Raw genomic sequence first — 20,396 nt, 5'->3', positions numbered from 1 at the left:
TACATATGATGGAACTAGCTTGACTGTGTGAAGTCTGATGGACTATGGCCAGAAACATCAGAAGTAAGTGTTTGCTGTGTTGGTCAGAAGTAGCGCAAGAACACTCGCCTGTGTTTGCAGTTCACTGAACCCACAAGCTGGCTTTGAACCCACACCAGAGCTGTGGTCCTCCGGCAGCAGAAAGTGTGCTCACACTCGAGTAACACTCGTTCCGATTCACTTCTGCGCGCACGGCTTACAGGAAATGAGGAATCCAATATCTGAAGTGAGTTCACGCTACCGGCTAAGTGCAAATAACCATCTTTACACACAGCAAGCGATAATGAACCCTATTTTTACCACAAATCAGCTCAGTAACTGACAGGTGGCAGGTTAATATGTATGCTAGATAAGAGAAATCCCCAAACTGTGAAGACTTTTGCCCACAGTTCCTCCAGGAACCACCAGGAATATTCTGCAATTTTGGGAAGGCCTGTCCGCATCCACAACAGATCCTTCCGTCAGACACAAGGTTCAGGATGGGTTCAGCACATCAGATGTGGGGGACGTGGTGCAGTGAGAAAATGACTGAAGCTTTATGCTAATGAATCCGGCTAGCGCAATGCGTTTTCCCAATCAGGAGGCAGGTGGGGTTTGAAAAGTTGAGCTTGCCGGGTCTGAATACCTTCCTTGGTAACTGGATCCTGGATTTCTTGACTAAGAGACGTCAGTCAGCACCAGCACTAACACAATGATCCTTAGTCCCACCAATTAGAATTTGCTGAGGCCATGGCGGTGGTGGGTCTCGTCAGCAGGAAAGATGAATCAGCATACAGAGAGAAGGTGAGGTAGCTAAACTGGCATCTCATGCTTCTTGACCTCTGGAGAGCAATACAGTGAGCAACAGCATCTGAAGACTGTTAAAAGCATCAAATTCCTCTATCTTCACATTGCAGAGAACCTGGTCCATAGCCAAGAAAGCACAGAAGCACTTCTACTTCCGAGATTGACGAAAGCTCAACTTCCACCTCCCATTCTCACCCTGTTGTACAGAGCAACTGTAGAAAGCACCATAAGCAGCCACATCACTGTCTGGTTTGGGGACTGGCAATGTTTCTGACCACAAGATGCTACAATAGATTGTGAAAACAGCTCAAAAATCATCAGGGTCCCTTTTTCCTCAATCATGGACATTTACAACAACACACTGCATTTGCAAAGACGACCCCACCCATTACTCACACACTCTTTTCCCTTAAGCCGTCTGGCAAAAAGTACAGGAGCATTCAGATCAGGTCAACGTTTCCAGACTCTGCAACAGCTTCATCCCTGATGCCATCAGACTCCTCATCACTCCGAAACTAAACTGACCTTCCACCCCATACCTCAACTGAATCACTGCCACGCTACCTTAATACATCAGTGACTGCTTGTGTGTCATTGTAGGTTTCATATCTCTGCACCTTGTCCTCACCGCACACATTCAGTGGGGAGTGCTGTGTTGTTGCTGCACGGTCTACATTTACATTTATTGCATTTAGCTGAAGCTCTTATCTAGAGCAACTTACCAGGTTACTCGTATTACGGAGGTGGGCCAATGTAGAGTTAGGAGTCTTGCCCAAGGACTCTTTTTGGTGTAGTGAAGCATCGTCACCCAGATCGGGAATTGAACCCCAGTTTCCCACATAGTGTGGAAGCTCACTGGCAGGTAGTAGTGTTACCTGTGGCACCACACCAAACCAACTTCTCATCTGTTTACTGTGCCTACAGTATTTCATATGCATCTCACTAACTGTGCTATTCGGCAGTGTTGTTTTATGTTGCCCCATGGTCCTGAAGGATCCTTATTCTTCTCAACTGTCTACTTGTTTACAGCTGAAATGACAAAGAAAGTGTGTCTGCAGCTCAAGTGGATGAAACGCTCTATTCGCTTATTAATCATTCTTGCGGTGCTGGAGCACTGAAAGGATTGCAGCAAATGCTAAGATAATTAAAAACAACTGTCCTACCTCCAAAATTCCAAATCCGAGTGGAAAGACTTGATTATTATACTGACACCACTATTTCTAAGACTCCTGTCTTCCTCTCCCATAACTGCATTATGCTTAAACTTAAATCTCATCAAATACAGGTAAAATATTTGGTCATATCACAATAGTGATTTTGACTAATATCAAGTTAGAAATGCCTGGACATGCCGGACACATGCTATCTTCAAAATAATAATCAAAACAATAATGAAATAGACAAACATATAATATGCAAATAAATCATCACTAATTTGATTTAATTTGTAAAAAAATCTAAGCATTAAATTGCCTCTCTCACCTGTGAACATGGCTTTGAAGTAGTCGCTAGAAGATGCCATCATTGCTCGATGGACAGGAAACGCTTCATCACCGTCGCCAGCAACCAACGTGACGTCACACAACAGGCCTTCTATCCTCAACTGGTCAAAACCCTGAGAAAGAGAGAGAGAGAAAAAAGAGAGAGAGTGAGGTCAGGTATGGCATTGACCATGGTAACCTTAGGCTTATTTGTGGCTGATTCAGAACATGGTCTTTTCTGTGGACATTATACAAGCTGTGTAAGCTGTAATGGGTGCACATTAAAACATAAAACCGGACAATATTGGACATAGTGCATCACAAGAAGGCCGATGGAAATTGAAAGAGGGAGAGACAGCGAGAGAGAACGTGAGCAAGAAAGAATTATGATTAATAATTTAACAAAAGCTGGCAATTTGCAAATAGATAACAGGTTTTACAGATCAGGACAAAGAAGCAACAGCAGAAACTGAGCCAGTGAGAACAAGGGAAGAAAAAAAAAAAAAAGCGCTGTCGAGCACTGACCTAATGTTCCTAATGATATCACACCCACACACACATACACATACACAAAAAAAGACAAGACAAACAGAAGGAAAGTAAACATAACTTTCTTGGCCCAGAAGAAAAGGAAGGAAATAAGGCAGTGTTATTATTCCCCTCAGTGGCCTACATCTCATTACACACTCAGAACCAGGATGTCCAGCTCGTGTACCGAGTGCAGGCCGAGGCGTCCAGCTGAATTGGCTGATGAATAAAAGATCTCACGGCTAATTTATCGAGTGTCGGGTCAGGAGGAGTGGGACTGATGGTCATTATGGCTGTGCTCTCACCAGAACTGGGCACATTACACTTGTTTTTCCTTCTCCTTGCTCTTTTTTTATATGAGGCTGGATCGAAGAGGTGCTACAACAAGTGCGCATCTGAGAAGGTCGTGTTAAAGAGCTAATGAAGGCAATGGCCTTTAAGCCGTCGGGGTCACTGGAGCCCTCTTTAGACTCGGCAGTGTGTGAGATTTCGTTAAAGACTAAACCACAGGTTTACTGCTGTCTAATACTGGTGTCATAGGACCAATATTGGTTCATGTTTGCTGCACTTGTGAGGCAAGTTGTGAGGTTGGGGCTCCGAGGATCACAATACTAAGACTTGGACATCCATGACTCTGTTACAGGCTCTTGGAGCACTTTCGCAAGGTACTGAACACTGCATACCGGCAACACCCCACAAGACCTGCATGATGCTATGCTTGACCTTATGCTTGCCCAGTTTTCCTGCTTCCAACTTTAAGAACTGACTGTTCACTTGCTGCCCAATATGTATATCCCACCCATTGTCTGGTACCACTTTAACCAACTCATCTGTCAGTGGTTTTAATGTTATGGCTGATTGGTGTATGTCACTTGTTTATGAAGGCTTGTAGAGAAAAAAATCTAGCCAATCAGCTAATGTAAGTAGCTGAAAGAGGCCCAACCTGACTAGCACGAATGAAGCAATTTTCTAGATAACAAAAGAGGGGATGCAGGCACTAAGGGGAGATGTTCTTTCTTCATGTAACGTACAACACAACCCAATGTGAAGCATGCAGGACAAGCCTGCGTTCGCTGGACAACACAGCATCACTCAGTGCAATTAGCATAAGGGAGTGGGTGAGTTTGAGAAGTGTGTTTGTGTGAACGTACATTATAAGCTGTCGGCACACGGCCAGTCACCATGGAAATGCGATCACAGCGAGGCGGACAACCTCACTTTCTAATCACAACACAAATCATCAAAACTAACAAAGAGAGAAAAAAAAAAGGACAAAGTGTAGGGGAAAAAAAAGTCAGTAGATGCTGACTGTGGAGCTACACTACCCTTTAACAGTTAGATAATATGTATTCACTGTTCAGTTCAGAATCCAAATCCAAAAAAAAGTTAAAGAACTTCCCAAGAAGTTCTGCAATGATGTTACACAGAACTGGAAAACAGAATTAATTCTATATGTTCATCTGCAGTTTGCTTTAAAACCAGGTTTCTGAACAATATAAAAGGTGCCAGAAAATCTTCTCTGATGAGACACCATAAAAACTGGAAATAAAAATAAATAAATAAACAACAACAACAGAATAATAATAAAAAGATTTGGCTGTATAATATTATATATATATATATATATATATATATATATATATATATATATATATATATATATATATATATATACATACACACACACACACACACACACACACACAGTCATGCCCGAAAGTATTCATACCCCTGTCAAAGTTTGACTTAAATTTACTTTTATTTAACCAGAAATTATATTTTTGCCTGGAAATGACACAGGCATCTTCCAGGAGATAACACGATGATGTACAAGAGGCATCATTGTGGGAAAAAATATTTCTCAGCTTTTATACACATTTGAACAAAAAGTGGCATGTCCAAAATTATTCATACCCTTCTCAATAATTAATAGAAAAGCCTTTATTGGCTATTACAGCAATCAAACGCTTCCTGTAATTGCTGACCAGCTTTTTGCATGTCTCCACTGGTATTTTTGCCCATTCATCTTTAGTGATGAGCTCCAACTCTTTGAGGTTCGAGGGTCTCCTTGCCATCACCCTGATCTTTAGCTCCCTCCACAGATTCTCAATTGGATTCAAGTCAGGACTCTGGCTGGGCCACTGCAAAACATTAATGTTTTTGTCTGCTAACCATTTCTTCACCACTTTGGCTGTGTGTTTTGGGTCGTTGTCGTGCTGAAATGTCCACCGGTTCCCAAGGCCAAGTTTCTCTGCAGACTGCCTGATGTTGTTGTTGAGAATCTTGATGTATTGCTCTTTTTTCATGGTGCCATTTACTGTGATCAAGTTCCCTGGTCCATTGGCTGAAAAACACCCCCAAAACATTAGGTTCCCACCACCATGTTTGACAGTGGGGATGGTGTTCTTAGGGTTGAAGGCTTCTCCTTTTTTACGCCAAATGGTGCACACATCATTGTGGCCAAACAATTCAATTTTTGTTTCATCTGACCATAAAACAGAACACCATAAGTCTTCTTCTTTGTCCAGATGAGCATTTGCAAAGGTCAAGCGGGCTTTTGTGTGCCTTTTCTGGAGAAGTGGTGTCCTCCTTGGCCTGCGTCCGTGGAACCCAGCAGTGTGCAGTGTCTGTTGAACTGTCTGCCTTGAGATGTCGCCACCAGCAGAGTCCAGATTCACCAGGATGGCCTTGGTGGTGATCCTTGGATTTTTCTTCACCTCTCTCACTATTCTCCTGGCCAGCACAGGTGTCACTTTTGGCTTCCGACCACATCTTCTGAGATTTTCCACAGTGCGGAACTTCTTGTATTTTTTAATAATACTTTGCACTGTAGCCACTGGAACTTGAAAACATTTTGATATGGCTTTATAGCCCTTTCCTGACTTGTGAGCGGCCACAATGCACAGCCGCAGGTCCTTAGTGAGCTCCTTTGTCTTAGCCATGACTGTCCACAAACCAACTGCAGAGAGCTGCTGTTTTTCTCCTGTTGAGTTGATTAAAACAGCTGTTCCCAATGAATCAGGGTAATTAGGATGCTTTAAAACAGCTTGGACTATTTGGAATGGTATAGAACTTTGGATTTTCCCATATACTGTGACAGTTTTCAAAGGGTATGAATAATTTTGGACATGCCACTTTTTGTTCAAATGTGTATAAAAGCTGAGAAATACTTTTTCCCACAATGATGCCTCTTGTACATCATCGTGTTATCTCCTGGGAGATGCCTGTGTCATTTCCAGGCAAAAATATAACTTCTGGTTAAATAAAAGTAAATTTAAGTCAAACTTTGCCAGGGGTATGAATACTTTCGGGCATGACTGTGTGTGTATATATATATATATATATATATATATATATATATATATATATATATATATATATATATATATATATATATATATATATATATAATATTTCCTTTCTTGCAGGAGTTAAATGTTATTTATTTCAGGTATAATATTTACCTAAGCCACACTGAAAATTAAAACAAACAACAACTTCAACAACCACAACATAATTTACAGACTGTCAACTGTTTACAATAAACCAATCAGACAAGACAAATTTAAATATCAGTCCATATAGACTTCAGAAGTAGTCCTGAAAGATTCTGCAAGGTTCCTTAGATTCTTTGATGGGGTTTGGGAAAAACAATTGCAGCAGCAAACTCAAAAAAATACTACAGATCTGGAGGCCATTTCCCATAAGGAATGGGCTAAGATTCCTCTGGAACATGGTCAGAAGCTGGAGTTTGGCTATGCATCATGTCTGCAGCAAAAGCTGCACTACTAAGTACTAATGAGCAATTTAAATAGCTCATAGTTTGATTGGTTTACTGTAAACAGCCGAAAGTTTAAACCTAAATTTGCAGTGAGGGTTGCAATAACTAGCATAACTGAACTCGAACCAGATAGGATTATCTGTGGATAACCTTTTTTCTTCAGCTTTGCAGCTGCTTCCATTACTCTTGTCTGAAAAGAAATATGGCAAAAGAAAAATAAAGAAAATCATTAAAAATAAATAAATAAATAAATAAAAATCTAAAAGCTAGTCTTACTAATTATGTATACACTCAGGGGAAATGGTTTATGAGATGATTCTGATATCTGTTTTTGACCCCCCCCATACATATATGGTGTTTTACTATAGTAAGACTGAATAGTATGAAGAGTCTATTTCAGTGGCAATTACTTATCAACCTTCTTAAACTCAAACATGCACCATTTACTCCTGTATTCAGCACTTATTTACTGCATTTTCCTCTTCATTACTGTCAGTTACTGTCACTGTCAAAGCATTCTTATTCTTTTTCTCTGTCAGTGAGCGCAGTTTCAGGAGCCACATCATTAACGTCTGAAAGCAAATGTACCATCACCTCGTTTCTATCATCTGGTGTACTGGTGTATTCTCTCTGCTGGCGACAGAAAGGAACATAAGCACGCTTTAGTGTCGACTAGACCGGATTATTGTTGTGCTCTCTTATCCTGCCTAGCCAAAAGCCCCATTACAAATTTACAACGAGTTCAGAGAGCTGCTGCCAGAATCCTGACGTGCTGCAGAATGAGGGATCACCTCACACCAGCTTTTAAATCCCTTCATTGTTTACACCCATCTTTAAGAATTAATCTTAAGATCCTTTCATTAATTTTTTAAAATGTCTTCACGCTCCCTCTCTGCTTCATCTACAGAGAAAAGATACGTCAGATACGATCCAGCTCTGATCCTCGGATAATGTAAAAGGCACGTGCTGGTCATTCCTGATACCTGCTAAAGAGTGACAAGTTGGCTTTCTGTTAGTGGCCATTTTAAGTGATCAGACCTTTTAGTCAGCGGCAATCTCAGTAGCCATGGCTTTAAGTTACTAGAGCCGTCAGATTCCAAGGCTTTCAATTACCAGGGCCATGGTTTAAAATTCGAGCTGTGCTTCTTTTATACCATAACACTGAAATGAAATTTAGCATTGTGTAATTACAGTCAGCAAACTTAGAACTAACGTGTTGCTCACAACAGTAGACCAGCACAACTGCGCTCGCTGCCAAAGGACCCCTGGGCTGTTTTCGCGTCCATCTGATTTAAAATATAATCTGCTCGCTATTCAGTGAGCTAGAGATTACAGTCAGTAGAGGCGAGCTCAACTAGAGGCTCTGTGAAACTCGACCCACAAAACAAACTTGCCAAAATCTGAAATACTGTGATGCACTTTTGTGGTCATACTGCCCAGCTGTGCTTTCAGGTACAGAGCTTTCCAGCAACCGGAGCAGTCAGCTAACAGGGCTTTTACAGAGGCTTTTAGTTACAGGAGCTCTCAGTTACCTGGGCTTTCACCAAGTCTTTCAGTTTTCAGTCATTAGGGCTTGAATTACCTAGGCTTCTAGTTACCAGGGCTTTTAGTAACAGGGGCTCTCAGTTACCAGAGCCGTCAGACTGCAGGTCTTTCAGTAACCGTATTTTTTATTTTTACACTTCGTTTCTTTCATCACCACCACTATTGGTTTTAGCAGTAACAGTAATGAGAGTATATTATTAGTTCATTACTACGTTTACTGACTAGTTTACTCAAATCTGAATCTTTGAATGTAAACATTTCTGCGCTTTATTTGCTTCACTACAAACCTTTACCTTTTTAAAACGCACTAAAATCCACAAACACTGAAGGGAATGAGGGCAATCCGGTATATTAAATACCCCATTAACCCATCACTGTAATAAATGCTTATGGGTCTACACATCTGTCTGAACAGACAGATGGGATGTGTGTGCACGTTTCCTGCGTGAAGTTGATGAAGCATTAATATATGAAATGAATCTGTACCGTGTATGTGACCGTGATGAAAGATTAGGAGATTAACTGCTTGTTCACCCACAAACATGATTAATGTTCCCAAAGCAGTGATGAGCAAGTAGTGTTTAGTGTGTAATGGGGAGGAACTACTACTACTGCTACTGACTGATCCTGTGGAACAGCTAATGTGGTTGAACTGCTGGAGATCAGGTGCATTAAGCACACCTGTGCATATCTAACTTTCATTAATGCGTTCTTGTCTGTTTCCTGTGAAACGTAGGAATGTGGCTTTTTAAAGATGGGTTAAAGCTTAAAAAGTGGTGTGAAAAACTGAAAAAGAAATGAAAAGGGTGATTATAGAGGAGAGAAGGTAGGTAGAACTGAGGAAGCCAGAGAATAATGTGGACAGAATGAAAACAACACTCTAAGCAAAGAGCTATCCACCAGTGCAAAGGACCCTTTAGTCAGGTAAAGAAAACTTCAAGCATCCAAATGGTTCTCTGCACAGTCATGGTTCTGTTTTTATTAAAGAAGAAAAAGAAATGATAGAAAGGGGGGAGGGAGGGGCTGAAAGACAAACACCATCTTATTAGGCGCTAACTCTACTAAAGGATCTACATTAAAGAAATCAGAGCTACACACCATTCCACTTGTGATAAACTGATACTCACATTACAAATGTATGCAATGCCCACTTGTGTATAAAGAGCATGTTTTAACACACACACACACACACACACACACACACACACACACACACACACACACACACACACACACACACACACACACACACACACACACAGAGCTGCTCAGACAAGTCTCTGTTGATTTGTATTGATTCAATTAAACTTTGATTAAACGGGCAGTAAGTGTGTGAGAACACGCCGGCTCAGTTTAAATACTGATTAATCTCCATCAATCCCGACAACACACACAGCGGCGATGCGGTCAACCCTGCTCGGTTAACTCTCGCTCACATGCGTGTTAAGAGATGCTATTCAACCACTTTCCCATTGCCTATTATAACACACAACATAACGGACCCAGACAATGCCTTTTTTTCTTCATGACTTGCACTTTAAAATGAGTGGTTTCTTACTGGAGCTCTTTACTCTACCTCACAATCCATAATTTAATTTCATACTCTTATTACTTTACTTTATTACTAGTTTATTTAGGGGTCACTACTACTACAATAAAAAAATGAAATATGAATACAAAACTAATTAGGTGGTAATATTTAATGTGTATTTGTACATTTAAGATCAAGGTAAATTCCCCAAATTCCCTTCCGCTTACAGCATAATTGTAGTTTGACAGAATTATTGACGGGGGTGACATTACAATTATTATTGTATTATTGTAATTATTAAGGTTGCACAATATTAAAAAAATAACTGCCACTGCACGCTATATTATACGTATATAGCTATTTTTTCAGACATCAATGATCCAACAGGTCATGATTATTAATAATGCACTCCAAAAAAAGATTGACAGGTAATGGAAAATGAGACCAATGTGGAATTTTGTTTTGTATAAGCAGCGGGGAAAAAACAAATATTGATATGACTACTGTGTATGCACGCATTGCAACGGTGATGCTGGACCGCTAAATTGTGCAGCCCTAAGTCACATTATTCAATAAGTAAACGTTATGCTGTATAATAAGCATCCCACATTGGCTAAAGAGAGCAGATGGGCAAGTGTTCTCCATGGATTTGTTTGATAAATGGATTCTGACATGCCGTATCTACACCCATCAAGAATAAATCCCTGAAGACTGATTTAGTTAGTGCTGTAGTTACATCTACATTAGCAGACCACAAGGCCGTTATTAGACTTCAGCATGCCTTCTACATAAACACACAGGCAATATGTCTACAGAAACCCAGAACCGTAAGGTCAAACAGTTCACCTATGATCAAAGACCAAACTGTTTTGTTATCTGCTAGCAAATATGCTAATAAAGTACATTCTGGCACACTTGGGGTCCGGCTAGCTTAAATCTAGCTTAAGACCAGCTGGTCTTTGATAGCCAGGGTGACTGATAAGCTCGTCATCCAGGTGAAATAACTATTTGGTAAGCTAGCTTAGTTATCTTGGTTAACCAGTGTCTCTCTCGACCAGTACAGCTCAATTTTCCATTTAAATTAATAGCGAATAGCGAGTCTATCAGCAACTTTATAAAAAAAAAAAAAAAAAAAAAAAAAAAAAAAGGAGGTTGTTAAGCTGTTGTTTGTGTCCTCTGTTCCTGTTTTAGATTCAGAACCCGAGGTTATGTTGTTGTTTTTCCCCTTGTTTGTTTGTACCCCCCCCCACTGTGTTCATGATGATTGTGACAGCTGTCAATGTTGCTGTCATGGCAATCAATTGTGTGACCTCGTCATGGCAACACCAACTGTCACAACCAATGACAGTGCAAGGGTAGATGATGCATTTATGTGTGCGTGCGCGTGTGTATGTACTCAATGAACTTCCCAATAGGCTTGAGGGAACACGCACACACTCACTTCTGAAATGCCTCTTCTTTCAACCAAATACTCAGCCAAGAACACACACGCAGACACACACACACACACACACGCCAGGTAACCTGCTGACAGGTGTTAATGAATTTTCTCATGTGCGGAGCTATGATGGTGATGGTTTCGTCTGTGTGAGCCAGAAAACGAGACTATATTGCAATGACCTTCACACACACACGCGCACACATACACACACGTGTCCTGTGGCAGTATGCCCATGCAGGCAGATGGTGATGTTCTGCCCACTGCTTATCATGACACAGCGTTTAATTAGAGTCAGACCAGCTCCTAATGCTGGACCAGTGTTCTGGAAACTCGGAAAAAGCGATGAGGGGAAGACAACACTCCTAACGTGAGTGACATTGAAGAGATGTCTCTTCTCTCACTGAGGAATGAAGCCAAGGTCCAACAACAAAACGAGAAACGCTTCCATCAGCTCTCCATCAGCCACGAGCGATGTTGCAGCTACACCGACCACCTTCCGTTTAAACTTTTATTACACAGAATTATAAATTATAAATAAAAAACAGTAAAAGCGCGACTGGTTGGAGTTGGAGTCTATTTACAATCCTATTACCATGCTCCAGAATGAAACATCCTGCTTTTTCTTTTATGCTGGACTCACACAGAAGCCACATAGCATTGCACAGCATGGCTTGGTTTTTTAGTACCCCCCCCCCCAGAGTCCAACAGGACAGTGCTAATATTCGGTCCTGTCATTAGCTGGCCAAAGAGATCAGTCGGTCGGCTAGGTTTAGCTTTTAGCCTGGCACGGATGCATGGCACTTGCTGTAGTAATGAGGTTTGGTAGGTGTAACAACCTTTATGGCCATATTAATGGCACAATGAGTGGCCTCTTAATCAACTTTTCCTGATTAATAATGTGACCTCACTGATGATGTTGCATACTCCTAAAACATTAGGAATGAACTTGATCTAAAAGGGTCCAAAAAAAGGGGACCTTTTCGTCTATAACAATTTTTAACAGAAAATCGCATTGTTACTCTGTTGGGGGGAAAACAATAATAATAATAATAATAATAATAATAAGCTGATTACTTTGGACAGTGCTCACGGGAGACCTGCAGATAATTCAACCAGCAGCAAACTCACAAAAACAGCTGTAAAGTGGAGCTCCAGTTCCCCTCGGAAAACTCCACTGTAATAACAACGAGTGTGAGAGGCTACAATCACAGAGGACCCCTGACTGTGCATTTTAATGAATCCTGTGATTTACTTGACAGCCCAACCAGCAATCAGAAATTTTAAACCCTGGCTGATATACACAACCAATTATTATTAGCAATTTAGCATCTTTATCAGCCTCTACTACTGCTGAGTTAAAGATGGCCCACCATCCAAAAAAGTCCAGCCAGGACCACTAATGAAGGGATAGAGATTTGGAAATTATTTATCTACAACCACAACGTGTTTCTAATAGTGTGTCTAAAAGTGGGTGAAGCTTTGTTTATTACTGTTAAATGGACCAGTTTATTCATAAAATAAAAAAATGAAAAAATAAAAAAATAAAATAAAATCTTACCTGTAGAACCACAGAGCTGTGTGTGTTACTGGTGAAGAAGCGCGTGTTGCCCGTTTTCGAGGCCTGCAGGTGGGCGGAGAGACCCATTTCACCACAGCCGAGAGAAACCTTCATATGAGCGTCATCATCCTCCACCAGAGATCTACACACAGAAAAAGGGAGGAGTGTTAGAATTCAAGCCAAGACATCACTACCTCATATTAAAGTGTTGTTTTACATGGTGTGTGTGTGCGCGTTTGTTAGGGGTGTTTAGGACTCTAACCTTTCCATCATACACGGTTCTGTCTGTACAGCACACACAGCCGACATACTGCTCCCTACATGTCCTGCAGCCAACAGTCTGGATGATGACTGGATGAACGCTTAACTTGGACGGTCCATTGTAGATGCCTTGTTGATGCACACCTGATATTCAAACAACTGAACTCTAAGCTAAATTTAAATGATGGTCTACTGAATGTAATCCTGCACCTAACCCTAAACCCATACTTAACTTTAGGTCTAGATGTTTTATGTTAGGGTAAGATGTCATATTTCATTCAATAGACAGACATTTACATTCCAATTAAATTTAATACACATTGAGTTGGAGGTTAGTTAAATGTACAATGGACCATCAAAGTAAAGTGCTACTATATTTTCTTCCACCTTATTTGGCTAGAGTGATTAATATAGCAAAATAATAACAGCTGAAGAACGCTACCTGCCAATTATGTTTACGTCAGTTAACATATGCCGCACCGGCTAGAATCGGGCTGAGTGAGGAGACTGACCGAGATGGTCATCCTACCTACCCAGAGACAGCGATGCTAGTTATGCTCTGTGGGACTCTCAACTGGAGGTGGCACAAGTACACCTTTATAAGAAATGGCCATTTTTATACTACAGTATATTTAACCGTTGAATATGAACAGGTTAAAGTAAACATGTCAACTTTCCACCATAACCACTGCCATCAATGACTGATCCGCTATGCTGGCTAACTGTTAGTAGGGCAGAAAGTCAAAGGCCACATTCACCCACCACCAGCAGCACACTCAACACAAGCCATCAGCCAAATACAAACCAAGCCTAATTTACAGACAGTTTGGCCTGGCTCATTCCGTACCCATCTCTCGAGCATCACGGTCAGCAAGTCTGGCCTTCGTGTGGGTAAATGGGGCATCAGCATCAGACCTGATGCTAAACGAAGCTACAGTCAGAGGGGTTCAGAGTCATCTGTCGTTTCTTCATCTAACAAAGCACTCTCATCGGTAGTAAGGCGGTCTCATTTCCGCACGGGAGACGAGGGACCGTTTATTTGCTTTCTTTTCTGCTGCATGTCCTCGTTTAGCATCAGTCTGCGACTGCAGCGATGCACGGCCCTCAAGAGAAGAATCCAGTGAAGTCAAAGGGAGGGGGGGGGGGGGGGGAAATGGGGGCGAGAAGAAACACGAGCGGATCAGACAGAGCAGAGAATCGTACAGGCCTTTCGAAGATGTTCCAATTTACGCCAGGAGAAGCTACACCATCACGCTAGCTTTTATTTCGGTTTCCTGTTCTAATAATTCTCTGACCAATTTCCCCTCCCCACAAAGACACGATAAATAGTACGATACAATTTTTTTCACCAACCGATATTAATTCATGCTTTGTACATAAACCAATACGGGTCAACCAATCAGAAGAGAGCTTACTCATATATATATATATATTAGTTTTAAATGCACAGTTATATAACCAGCCTGGAAACAAACTACTATCAAACTGGAAGTGTGTGTGGACCTTCAGATTTTAGAATTAGAATACTTTAGCTACACAATATTACCACCTCATGCAAATACAGAATGTTGGTACTGCTTTCCGAAACATTCCAAGGAGTCATGTAATAAATAATTATGACTGACTTGGGTACATAAACTAGTGCTCGGAGATATGACCGCAAGTCAAGATCACCGGCAACTCAACATTTCACCTTGATTGTGATTACAAGATTAAGATTACAAACTTCTAAAATTTTATCCAACGTCATGATATTAATAACATACTCCATGTATCCAAGACAGAAATAAAGTATTTGGCAGATATAGATCAATATATCACAGTAAATAAAAACAACATGGACTTTTCTTTTGTGTCGAGCAGCAAAAACACTGTAGTATGACATGTTTGGTGTAACTTTACATAGCACCTGATCTTGCACATCCTTCCATGTAACTACGGCACATGGGCACATTGCGATGGCAATGGTGAAACAATATATCGTGCAGCCCTAACAAACCCATACCAACGATATAAAAAGAGAAGAATAATGCATGATAAGGGCCTTTCAAACCTACTTACAGTGGTCTTACATTATTTTTATTCAATTATATCAAATTACCTGTACTCTAACTCTGAAAGTGTCAGTGTTCCTCATGTCATCAACCTGGTCATCTCCTTATTTGGTTAGGACCTACCAAGGAGAACTAAAGATTAACTACCAAAATGCAAAGAAATCAACCAATAGCGTTCCAATTTCCAGTGGATGGGGTCTTTTTTTGTGAGAGGGATCAGAGGTCTCTAGGTTTTCTGGAAGTTCTAGAAACTGCCAGTGGTAGCGTAGCCAGGATTCGGCTGTTAGCTGAAGTTGTTAGCACCAGAAAACAGCGGCAGCTTTTACTGAAAGTGTTGCAGTAAACCCTGCTACACACAAGGTAGAATACAATGTTTTTTACTTATTACTTATCTTCAAACTAATATAAATGATGCTAACATATGACCCCAAGTCATATAGGTGCACTAGCAGAAACCTGCATTATTGGTGACATGGTTTGATATGTTTGGCCCAATCTACAGGTCAAGAGGTCAGACATACATCTGAACAACTGGACAATACATGTGAAACAAATACAATATTAATGGACACACACATACACAAAAGCTCAGAAACTGATCAACACAAGGGGCACTTCACCAAAACACAAGAGCAAAAGGTCTCTATATTAATACAAAGCTCTCTACACTATTTGAACACCTTCTCTATCTTCACTACAGCTGAGGGGAGGGGGGGGGGGGGAGACTCGAACCCCACAGGCTACATGAGCACAATATTAAAGAAGCAAAAGAGATCTGCTAATTAAACAAAGCTTGTAACCTCATTCAGGCCCAATGAGGCCCTTAGGCCTTAAAACAACCAGCATGCTGCCGTTGAGGGTTTGGGCTGCGTTCAAGGGCATCTGGAATTTCCCCTCCTAATCCTTAAATATAGTCCAAACTTGTTTGGTGTTCCAAATTTGCTTCTTTGGTTTAGCATTGAAGCTATGATCAACTAAAAATAGTACGTTTTTTTCCCCCACCCCCTTCCAAAGGTTATTACTCGCTTCACTGTTTTTGTGAAGTTGTCATGCTAAACCTCTTTGCCAAACGATCCTCTGGCTTCGTACTGATTTTGGGCTGGTTCTGGTTGAGTACTGTTTAGGACTTGTCCTGTCCCCAACACTACTCAATAGCCAATTAGCACTTCCACTATGAAGAGTTTACAGCAGAACACTTGATGTGACTGCACATCAAGTCCAAATAGAAACAAACTACTACCAAACTGGAAGTGTGCGTCACCCTTCAGATTTTAGAATAATTAGCATACTTTAGCTACACAATATTACCATCTTGTGGGGAGTACAGAATGTTAGTACTGCTCCAGTACCAATGATTTAACATGTTTTAGTTCAGGTCTCTCTAACCATGTTTAGATGAAAGGTGGTTGTTCTGTCTGGTGAAATGCAAATTCATCAAAATCGGAAACAATGTGTCCCAAAATCAGCGCGACACTCAGTCACTAATGACTGGCGTTAACACCTTCGTTAAATATTTTAACGGAGGCGTTTTGACTCATGTTTAGAACAAGGTGTTTGTTGGAAATTTTGGACGTGTGCACGTCATGGCCTCTTCTCTGCACTATAACGACAATATAGTTATATTCTGATTCGCAGAAGTACAAAATCAACCCTTGAATTGATCAAGTATTCTTAGAATTAAAGATCAAAGATGAGCCTCATTGCTCCACTGTAGAACTAAATGAAGCAACTTTGGATTTGTAGGCAAAATACCCTTTGAAATTCAGGCTTTGGTCGCACATCTGCAAAAAAAACGGACAGCTGGTTGCCAAGGTTCCTGATTGGGCCGATGAGGCTGAACGTTACTGGATGGATAGATGGATGAAGGGGAGTGTGAGGACATAAGAGGAAAAGGATTGTAGGACGCACGGCAAGGAGTCTGTTTAAGACAGCGAAGATGCACCCCGACACAGAGATGCAGGAGGGTTTCTATGGCAACAGGAGGGGCGGTGCACATGGTCACAGTCACATGACACAGCACAGCAAGCAGCTGATTGGTGCATTACCCTGTCAGGTGATAGGTTGGAGATGCAGCAAGCAGAGAGTGGGTGGTCCACACCACAAAGGAGTGCTGGTGGCTGCCAAAAACAACGAGAAATAGATATGACTAAAATACACATGCGTGCAGGAATGCGCACACACACACACACACACACACACACACACACACACACACACACACACACACACATCACAGTCATACCTTGATGGCGGAGACAATCATCACACACACACACACACACACACACACACACACACACACACACACACACACACACACACACACACACACACACACACACACACACACACAGGTAGGTAAATAGACAAACAGGCAGACAGCTATATAAAGATCAAACGGCAGAAAGAGCAGAGACCGAAGATGATGAAGAGAGGCACAGAAAGACAGACAGATACACAAAGATAAATAAAACAGAAAAAAAGAATCAGTCTGCTCCACTTTATGATGGTCTTCACTGCCTTACAGCCCGAAGCAAAAAAAAAATACCCCCACAGATCTACAAATCAGAACATCCGGAAAATGCTTTTAATCCATGACCATGTATCAGTAGCTAACAAGCAGAAAGTAGGACCATCAACCCTCCAGTCACAAAGACCACAGGCCTAAAGCAGTAGCTAATCATTTCATTCACTGAAAGTTCTCTCTCACTGTCGTAGTTTCTGCCCAGCCTTTTCAACCAGATGTGGATTTGTTTTAGAGCTTGTTCACATCTAGTTATGTGACTAGCACCTAGATTTTTATCCTGGTAAGATTTTGACCACATGCATTTACACTTGGTAGTCAAATGTACAGAATTCCGATACATTCCACATAACTAGCAAATCTGCATCTCAGACAGCGACCAGCTGCTTAGCACAGGTCAGAATTTTACACGCTGTCGTCCTCCATGGTGATCTGCCTCACAGATACAGATCATGTGCCCAGCGATGTACTGCAAGGGGAGGGATTTTGGTAGTCAAATGAGTCTTGGAGAGATGGATGCGTTCACACAGCAATGTGTTTCGAAAGCGTCTCAGCCCCCCTCCTGAAGTGGTTTGAGAGATGGGATTTGTATCGGTTTTAAATAAGTCTTGGGTGCGCTCATACTTGCTAATTTTAAGTGGCTTGGCTTTTTCCAGATATAATCCTGATACTCAAGACACATCTGACCAGTCAGACAACTGAAGCCAAAATACAAGTCTGTCAGCATGACAAAAACATGAACATAATGAAAATACATAAATGACTAGTTTTAGAAAATTAGCAAATGGAAATGCTGTACTACAGAGCTGGGTCTCTGTGCTAATGCTAGCTTATGTATGATGAAAATTCACAGTATTGTGTAGCTATTTTATCTTAAAATAACAGCTTTAAAATCATGTTGATGCTCCACTGACTGTAACAGGGAGGAAAGTGTCTCAATCAAATGTTACTCACAACATGGACTGCTGCTAACAGCACTTTGTGTCACTGGCAAAGTGGCGACAGGACAGCACTCACGAGAACGCTAACGTTGTATTCATATAAAATCCTGTAAAATTACTCTATCACCACAGTCCATATGCTTTATGAAATCATGATATTGGAGAAAAAAAAAAGGACAATGCAATATATTTATATATACACAGTATGAAATTTTATTTGTATAAGCAGCAAGAAAAGTTGCATGATGTTTGATATACTTTAGTCCATCAGCCCCTTGACATGCCACGCCCTTCGCATGCACATCTTGCGACAACAAAGCTGAAATCATTTACTGTGCAGCTCTAATATGCTTCTTTCAATTTTCGACATAATCCATGTACAGATATGTAGAGAGAGAGAGTGTGTGTGTGTGTGTGTGAGTGAGTGAGGAAAGAAGGAAGGAAATAAAGAAAGAAGGAAAGAAAGAAGGAAAAAAGAAGGAAGGAAATAAAGAAAGAAGGAAAGAAAGAAAGAAGGAAAGAAAAAGAAGGAAAAAAGAAAGAAGGAGCGTAAGAAAGAAGGAACGTAAGAAAGAAGGAACGTAAGAAAGAAGGAAAGAAAGAAGGAAGGAAAAAAGAAAGAAGGAACGCAAGAAAGAAGGAAAGAAAGAAGGAAGGAAAAAAGAAAGAAGGAACGCAAGAAAGAAGGAAAGAAAGAAGGAAGGAAAAAAGAAAGAAGGAACGTAAGAAGGAAGGAAAGAAAGAAGGAACGTAAGAAGGAAGGAAAGAAAGAAGGAACGTAAGAAGGAAGGAAAGAAAGAAAAAAAGAAAGAAAGAAAGAAGGAAAGATAAGAGAAAGCGAGAGAGGGGTCTTTATAAAGATATTAGGAAAGGCACAGATACATTAGCATTAACATAGTGCTTTAATAACTCATCATTATTGCACACACGTACACAGCCCTCATCATTAGGAGGTGTGAGAGGGCTACAGGTACTGGCCAGAAGAACAGCTGTTACACACCCACGGGCACACACTTCCCTGACCTCCACACACACTGCTTTCATTACCAAACATCCTTTTCAACTGGACTGTTCCCTCACCTCTTAATTAGATTTACTGAGATCCAAGCTCTCATTCTGACACACACACACACACACACACACACACACAATCCAGCTGTATTCCTGACCCACCTGGCAATATGCCAAAAAAAGTTTAATAACTGACTGATAAAATATGTAAATGAGACAAAAACTTCAGCGTGCGTGAGGGAGAGCGAGAGAGATGCAGTGCTTTTCCTAGTTTCCCTTTTCCCGGCTGGGTTGCAGACCCAGAGCTACCGGGGTGTACGTTACGTCACCAAAGCACGCAGAGAGGCATCACCAGTTAAAATTACAGTGCTGTGAGAAAGTGCCATCTGTCTGACCTCCTGAACGTCCTCCACATCCTACATCCGATGTTAGACTGCATCCGGATAGATCGAACGAGTCTGGATGGAAAGTTCAGACAAAGCTTTTGACACTTCTTTTAAGTCTTTGGTGAGCGAGGTGGCACTTACGGCATTTTCAGGTACATAAAGTGGACAGACGGAGTGTAGTCTGAGGGGTGTAATGGAGCCACAGTTAGTACTGTGTTTGTTGTTCTCCCTTCTAACCTATCTCACTTGGATCGGCTTCACCACCAAACCGTTTTACCCTGCAGCAAAGAGTGACGAGAGACGGCCTGGTATTCTTATTTTCGGATTTAATACATTAAATTGAGATAATAGTAGAGACAGAGAGGGCGAGAGATATGAGACAACAGAAGAGAGGTAGAGATGGACAATGGAAAGAGGGAGCAAGTGAACACTACCTACTTGAGAACTGTGATGATAAAGGAAAACCCCTATATGTAGGACAAGAGGAGCCAGGGCAGGATTCAGAGACTGAGAAAGAGTGCAAGAGAGG

General features: G+C 41.1%; 1 protein-coding gene across 4 annotated transcripts in view; it reads right to left on the bottom strand.

The window, feature by feature from the left end:
- klhl13 (kelch-like family member 13) overlaps positions 1 to 20,396 on the bottom strand; it is a 73,676-nt gene that overhangs the window by 16,801 nt on the left and 36,479 nt on the right. For 2 of the 4 annotated variants that reach the window (XM_072675278.1, XM_072675269.1), the window contains 2 exons: positions 12,691 to 12,832; positions 2,308 to 2,440 (listed from right to left, as the gene is read on the bottom strand). In XM_072675278.1, coding sequence (XP_072531379.1) covers positions 2,308 to 2,440; positions 12,691 to 12,832 — 275 coding nt within the window. Of the gene's footprint in view, positions 1 to 2,307; positions 2,441 to 12,690; positions 12,833 to 17,050; positions 17,152 to 20,396 lie in introns of all 4 variants that reach the window. The other 2 variants (XM_072675259.1, XM_072675287.1) reach the window with 2 other exon arrangements.

This window comes from Salminus brasiliensis, chromosome 1 (genome assembly GCF_030463535.1).
Source record: "Salminus brasiliensis chromosome 1, fSalBra1.hap2, whole genome shotgun sequence".
Lineage (NCBI taxonomy): Eukaryota > Metazoa > Chordata > Actinopteri > Characiformes > Bryconidae > Salminus > Salminus brasiliensis.
Note: the sequence above shows the minus strand (reverse complement) of the source record. Positions and strands in the feature narration are given on the sequence as shown.